Here is a 7601-nt window from a genome sequence, read left to right on the forward strand (position 1 = left end):
GGTCCCTTCCCGAACTCCTGGGTCCTTCCCGAACTCCTGGGTCCCTCCCGAACTCCTGGGTCCCTTCCCGAACACCTGGGTCCCTCCCGAACTCCTGGGTCCCCTCCCGAACTCCTGGGTCCCTCCCGAACTCCTGGGTCCCCTCCCGAACTCCTGGGTCCCCCCCCGAACTCCTGGGTCCCCTACCTGCATCCCTCATTAGCATAGGCCACGCCCCCTCCCCGTGTACAAAGCAGCTGATTTATTGATTGCTTTAGTGCTCGTTAATTAGCGTACATTCAAACCCGCCTCGTCCTCGTTTGCATATTGCGTGGATGCTCATTTGCATGTGGCTCATTTGCATACGTTAATTATTGCCCAAAAAGGAAATTGCACGTGCGCCAAAGTGACCCCATTTCGGGGCTTTTTCACCCCAAAAAGCCCCCACAGCAGCTTTGGCCCATGCAAAGGGGGCGGGGCCACGTTTGGGGGTGTGTCCACTGGGGGGCGTGGTCACGTTGGGGGCGTGGCCACGGGTGGGAGTTGGCAATAGGGGGTTGTGTGTGGATAGAAGGGGGGAGAGGGGGCGTGGTTTAATGGGGTGGGAGGGGTCAGGGTGGAGGGGGCGTGGCTTGGGGAAGGTGGGTGTGGCTTGGGGGTGGTGGGCGTGGCCGGTGGGCGTGGCTACTCGCCCACCTGCACCCCCGCGCAGTTCTCTTTGCTCTCCGATGTGATGGCCAAATATTCCGAGCTGGGGGGGGAAATGGGGACCCTGGAATACCCCACGACCCCCAAATCCCCCCCCATTGTCCCCATTACCCCCATTATCCCCATTGTCCCCATTATCCCCATTGCCCCCAATGTCCCCATATCCCCCATTGTCCCCATTGCCCCAAATGTCCCCATTGCCCCCATTGTCCCCATTATCTCCATTGTCCCCATTATCTCCATTGTCCCATTGTCCCCATTGTCTCCATTGTCCCCCTGTCTCCCCATTACCCCCATTCTCCCCATCACCCCCATTGCCCCCAATGTCCCCATTGCCCCCATGTCCCCAATGTCCCCATTGTCCCCATTACCCAAATTATCCCCATTGTCCCCATTGCCCCCATTGTCCCCATTGCCCCCATTGCCCCCATTACCCCCATTAGTCCCCATTGTCCCCAATGTCCCCATTACCCCCACTGTCCCCATTACCCCCATTGCCCCCATTGCCCCCATTGTCCCCATTGTCCCCATTACCCCCATTGTCCCCATTGCCCCCATTGTCCCAATTGTCCCCAATGTCCTCATTGTCCCCATTGCCCCCACTGTCCCCATTGTCCCCATTACCCCCATTAACCCCATTGTCCCCATTAACCCCATTGTCCCCATTACCCCCATTGTCCCCATTGTCACTCACGCGCTGTCGGGGGCCGGGGCGGCTGCCGCCACCTTGCGGTAGCAATAGAGCATCTCGGCCGCCAGCCAGAGCGTCAGCACCACGATCAGCACGTACATCAGGATCTCGGACACGATGGACGCCAGGTCCCGCCGGGCTGCCGCACGCGGGGATCGAACCCATGGACGGGGACATAACCCCCCGTAAGCCACGCCCAGCCCCCAATAGCTCCGCCCACCGCGCTGCCGCACGCGGGGATCGAACCCGTGGACGGGGACACACCCCCAGTAAGCCACGCCCAGTCCCCAATAGCTCCGCCCACTGCGCTGCCGCACACGGGGATCGAACCCACGGACAGGGACATAACCCCCCGTAAGCCACGCCCAGTCCCCAATAGCTCCGCCCACTGCGCTGGCGCACGGGGGGATCGAACCCATGGATGGGGACACACCCCCAGTAAGCCACGCCCAGTCCCCTATAGCTCCGCCCACCTCGCTGGCGCACGCGGGGATCGAACCCATGGACAGGGACACACCCCCAGTAAGCCACGCCCAGTCCCCTAGAGCTCCACCCACTTCCTAAGCCACGCCCCATCCATCCTCCCCATTACCCCCTATCCCTCCATATCCCGCCATACCCCAAACCCCACCGAAGCCCCGCCCCACCGCCCCGCCCCCTCCCCAAGCCCCGCCCCTTCGCCAAGACCCGCCCACCCATCTCGACGACGGCCAATCGCAGCATCTTATTCCAAGCCACGCCCCCTTCATCCTCCCCATTACCCCATATCCCTCCATACCCCAAACCCCACTGAAGCCCCGCCCCACCGCCCCGCCCCCTCCCCAAACCCCGCCCCCTCACCAAGCCCCGCCCACCCGTCTCGACAACGGCCAATCGCAGCATCTTATTCCAAGCCTCGCCCCCTCCATCCTCCCCATTACCCCCTATCCCTCCATATCCCGCCATACCCCAAACCCCACCGAAGCCCCGCCCCAGGGCCCCGCCCCCTCCCCAAACCCCGCCCCCTCGCCAAGCCCCACCCACCCATCTCAACGATGGCCAATCGCAGCATCTTACTCCAAGCCACGCCCCCTCCATCCTCTCCATTACCCCATATCCCGCCATACCCCAAACCCCACCGAAGCTCCGCCCCAGGGCCCCGCCAAGCCCCGCCCCCTCGCCAAGCCCCGCCCACCCATCTCAACGATGGCCAATTGCAGCATCTTATTCCAAGCCACGCCCCCTCCATCCTCCCCATTACCCATATCCCGCCATACCCCAAACCCCACCGAAGCCCCGCCCCACCGCCCCGCCCCCTCCCCAAACCCCGCCCCCTCGCCAAGCCCCGCCCACCCATCTCGACGACGCCCAATCGCAGCATCTTATTCCAAGCCACGCCCCCTCCATCCTCCCCATTACCCCCTATCCCTCCATATCCCGCCATACCCCAAACCCCACCAAAGCCCCGCCCCACCGCCCCGCCCCCTCCCCAAGCCACGCCCCCTCGCCAAGCCCCGCCCATCCATCTCGACGACGGCCAATCGCAGCATCTTATTCCAAGCCACGCCCCCTCCATCCTCCCCATTACCCATATCCCGCCATACCCCAAACCCCACCGAAGCCCCGCCCCACCGCCCCGCCCCCTCGCCAAGCCCCGCCCACCCGTCTCAACGATGGCCAATCGCAGCATCTTATTCCAAGCCACGCCCCCTCCATCCTCCCCATTAACCCATAACCCGCCATACCCCAAACCCCACCGAAGCCCCGCCCCACCGCCCCGCCCCCTCCCCAAACCCCGCCCCCTCGCCAAGCCCCACCCACCCATCTCAACGATGGCCAATCGCAGCATCTTATTCCAAGCCACGCCCCCTCCATCCTCCCCATTACCCCATATCCTGCCATATCCCGCCATACCCCAAACCCCACCGAAGCCCCGCCCCACCGCCCCGCCCCCTCCCCAAGCCCCGCCCCCTCGCCAAGCCCCGCCCACCCATCTCAACGATGGCCAATTGCAGCATCTTATTCCAAGCCACGCCCCCTCCATCCTCCCCATTACCCATATCCCGCCATACCCCAAACCCCACCGAAGCCCCGCCCCACCGCCCCGCCCCCTCCTCAAGCCCCGCCCCTTCACCAAGTCCCGCCCACCCATCTCAAGGATGGCCAATTGCAGCATCTTATTCCAAGCCACGCCCCCTCCATCCTCCCCATTACCCATATCCCGCCATACCCCAAACCCCACCGAAGCCCCGCCCCACTGCCCCGCCCCTCGCCAAACCCCGCCCCCTCGCCAAGCCCCGCCCACCCGTCTCGACGACGGCCAATCGCAGCGTCTTGTTGCGCGCCAGGCTGTAGACGTAGCCGTCGAAGGTGAGGTTGCGGCGCAGGCGGCACACGTACTGCCCCGCGTGGGGGCGCCCCACGGCGGACAGACGCACGGACAGGTCCTGCAGGTCCCGCGTGCCCCGCGAGCCGTTCCAGGCCAGCACCCCGAAAAACGGGCCCGGGGCCACCCACTGGCCCTCCTCGGGGCTGTACTGCAGGATCTGCCGCCGGGAACGCCGGTCACCACCGGTCACCACCAGTAACGACCAGTAAGTGACCAGTAAGGACCAGTGAGAGACCGGCAGGAGGAGATGGAGCCCCCTGCTGGACTCGCACGGTCACCCCAGTGTCCCCCCAGTGTCTCCCAGTAACCCCCAGTACACCCCAGTATTCCCCCAGTGTCTCCCAGTAACCCCCAATGTCCCCCCAGTGTCTCCCAGTAACTCCCAGTTCACCCCAGTGTCCCCCCAGTGTCTCCCAGTAACCCCCAGTACACCCCAGTATCCCCCCCAGTGTCTCCCAGTTCACCCCAGTGTCCCCCCAGTGTCTCCCAGTAACCCCCAGTGTCCCCCCCAGTGTCTCCCAGTAGCCCCCAGTTCACCCCAGTGTCCCCCCAGTGTCTCCCAGTAACCCCCAGTGTCTCCCAGTAAGCCCCAATGTCCCCCCCAGTGTCTCCCAGTAACCCCCAATACACCCCAGTGTCCCCCCAGTGTCTCCCAGTAACCCCCAGTTCACCCCAGTGTCCCCCCAGTGTCTCCCAGTAACCCCCAATACACCCCAGTGTCCCCCCAGTGTCTCCCAGTAACCCCCAGTTCACCCCAGTGTCCCCCCAGTGTCTCCCAGTAACCCCCAGTACACCCCAGTATCCCCCCAGTGTCTCCCAGTAACCCCCAGTGTCCCCCCCAGTGTCTCCCAGTAGCCCCCAGTTCACCCCAGTGTCCCCCCAGTGTCTCCCAGTAACCCCCAATACACCCCAGTGTCCCCCCCAGTGTCTCCCAGTAACCCCCAATACACCCCAGTGTCCCCCCCAGTGTCTCCCAGTAACCCCCAGTGTCTCCCAGTAACCCCCAGTTCACCCCAGTGTCCCCCCAGTGTCTCCCAGTAACCCCCAATGTCCCCCCCAGTGTCTCCCAGTAACCCCCAGTTCACCCCAGTGTCCCCCCAGTGTCCCCCCAGTGTCTCCCAGTAGCCCCCAGTTCACTCCAGTGTCCCCCTAGTGCCTCCCAGTAACCCCCAGTACACCCCAGTGTCTCCCACTGGCCAACTGGTGTCCCTATAATGCCACCCCAGTGCCTCCCCCTACCATCCCAGTGCCTCCCAGTACTGTCCCAGTCCATCCCAGTGCCTCCATATGCACCTATAATGCCCCCCCAGTCCCTCCCAGTGCTCGGTGTAGACCAGGTCTACCCTGTATCTCCCACTGCAGGGGACAAGGTCTACCCCACATTTCCATAGCTGCTCCCACTGCCTTCGCCGTCCCTCCCAGTGCTCCCAGTACCTTCTGGAAGTGGGGGTCCCCCTCCCCACGGAAGAACCACTCTCCCTCGGCCTCGGCCAGGGTCTCGCTGCGGCGTTTGCAGGCGATGCAGAGCAGGCGGAACGGCTCCCCCAAAACCGCCTCGGTCCCCGATGCCACCTCCACGCAGCCCCCGTGGGCACCCCCGGCTGGGGAGGGGGACAAGGGACACAAGGGGGTCACCCCATGTCTTGGGAACACCCAAAAAGAGCCAAAATCCCCCCAAAAATCCATCCATGAACTCCAAAAGCGACGGGAAACCAGATTTACCCAAAAGTAATGGGAAACGAGATCTCCCAATCTGGGGGACAAGGTCTACTCCATATTACTCCATTGGGAACTGGGGGGAATATGGGACACTCCCAGAACTTCCCCCTGGCTGGGGAGGGGGACAAGAGACATGGGGGAGTCACCCCACATCTTGGAGACACCCAAAAATGGCCAAAATCCCTCCAAAAAGCCACTCCTGAACTCCAAAAGGGATGGGAAACAAGGTCTATCCCAAAGTGATGGCAGACCAGGTCTACCCTGTTTCTGCCAATGCAGGGGACAAGGTCTACCCCATATTTCCCAATTGGGACCTGGGGGCATATGGGGCACCCCCAGAACTTTCTCCTGGCTGGGGACGGGGACAGGGGACACGGGAGGGTCAACCCAAGTCTTGGGGACACCTAGAAGTGGCTGAAATCCCCCCCAAAATCCACCCCTCATTACCCCAGAAGTGACAGGAGACCAGATCTATCCGAAAGTGATGGGAAACCAGGTCTACCTCGTATCCCGATGCGGGGGACAAGATCTACCGCATATTTCCCAATTGGGAACTGGGGGGGGTGTGGGGCACCCCCAGACTCCCTGGTTGGGATGGGGGACAAGAGACACGGGGGGATCACCCCAAGTCTTGGGGACATGCAGAAATGGCCGAAATCCCCCCAAAGATCCACCCCCCATAGCCCCAAAAGTGAGGGACACCAGGTCTACCCCATATCGAGAACACTGGCACTTGGGGAGACACTATGGTAACACTTTGCGGGGGGGTTGGGGACACCGTGGTGGCACATGGAGGGGGGGATGGGGACACTGGGACACTGCGGCAGGGACAGGTGACACCGCGGGGGGGGGAAGGGGAAGGGGGGGGTGACACTGCGGAGGTGACAGGGGCCGGGATGGGGACAGCGGGGGTGGCACTGGGGGGGGGAGGCGACACTTTTGGGGGGGGTCAGGGGACACTGGGGAGGAGGTGACACTTCGGGGGAGACAGGGGACACTGGGAAGGGACAGGTGACATTAAGACGGGGGGGGTGACACTTTGGGGGGTGACAGGGAACACTTGAATGGGGAAGGTGACACATGGGACACTTGAGGGGGGACAAGTGACACTTGGTGGGGGAGGTGACACTGAGGAGACAGGTGACACCACGGGGGGGTGAGGGGACACTGGGGGGGGGACAGGGGACACTTTGGGGGGGCACAGGGGACACTTTGGGGGGGACAGGGGACACTTTTGGGGGGGTCCCGGCCTCACTCACCCATGAGGAGCCCCAGGAGCAGCGAGAGGCCGCCGGGCAACATGGCGGGTCCGGTTCGGCTCCGGTTCGGCTCTTTCCGGAAGGGTTCGGCCCCCGGTTCGGGTGGCTTCGGGTCCGGTTCGGGTCCTTTCGGCTCCGTTAGGCTCCGGTTCGGCTGAGTTCGGCTATTTCCGACACGGTTCTGCTGCCTTCGGACGGGTTCGGGTCTCTCCGGCCCCGGTTCGGGTCTCTCCGGCCCCGGGTCTCGGCGGGTTCGGGTCTCTCCGGCGCCGGTTCGGGTCTCTCCGGCCCCGGTTCCCGGCGGGTTCGGTTCTCTCCGGCCCCGGTTCGGTCTCTCCGGGCCCGGCCCGTTCCTCAGCGTCGCTCCGTCCCCCCCTCAGCCCCCTGCCCGGGCCATGGGCCCCTCCCCCGCAGGACGCCTGGGTCCCTCGGAGGGGGAGGAGGGGAGCGGGGAGCGGGAGATGGGCCCGGGACGAGCGGGTGGCCGGTTCAAGGCATGGCCGGCCCGCGGCGGCCGGCGGCTCCTTCGGGGCAGTTCGGCTCCGTTCGGCTGCGCTCGGCTCCGGTTCGGCTGCCGCTCGGGTCGGGTTCGGCTCCGCTCGGGGCAGGTTCGGCTCCGCTCGGGTCGGGTTCGGCTCCGCTCGGCTCCGCTCGGGTCGCGTTCGGCTCCGCTCGGCTCCGTTCGGCTCCGCTCGGCGCAGTGCGGCGCCAGGGGGCGGGGCTGGCCGTGACGCACGGAGGGGGCGGGGCCTGAGCCCCCCCCCCGCAATGTCCCCAAGGCCTCCCCCGCGTCCCCTGCGCCGGCTCCGTGTCCCCAAGAACGTCCCCAGGGTTGTCCCCATGTCCCCGAGTTTGTCCCCATGTCCCCGAGTTTGTC

General features: G+C 64.7%; 1 protein-coding gene across 2 annotated transcripts; it reads right to left on the reverse strand.

Moving 5' to 3' along the window:
• Positions 1-218: 218 nt before the first annotated feature.
• Positions 219-7400, reverse strand: SCN1B (sodium voltage-gated channel beta subunit 1). Of its 2 annotated transcripts, XM_065043997.1 has the most exons (5): positions 6725-7332; positions 5181-5347; positions 3663-3903; positions 1382-1517; positions 219-730 (listed from the first exon to the last, which is right to left on the reverse strand). In XM_065043997.1, exons 1-5 carry the CDS (start codon positions 6765-6767, stop codon positions 664-666), a joined length of 654 nt encoding a protein of 217 aa, XP_064900069.1. In that variant the 5' UTR covers positions 6768-7332; the 3' UTR covers positions 219-663. The 2 variants fall into 2 exon arrangements, with proteins under 2 accessions (XP_064900069.1, XP_064900070.1); XM_065043998.1 differs by lacking the exon at positions 1382-1517 and having other exon boundaries at positions 6725-7400.
• Positions 7401-7601: the final 201 nt, after the last annotated feature.

Source organism: Columba livia, chromosome 31 (genome assembly GCF_036013475.1).
Source record: "Columba livia isolate bColLiv1 breed racing homer chromosome 31, bColLiv1.pat.W.v2, whole genome shotgun sequence".
NCBI lineage: Eukaryota > Metazoa > Chordata > Aves > Columbiformes > Columbidae > Columba > Columba livia.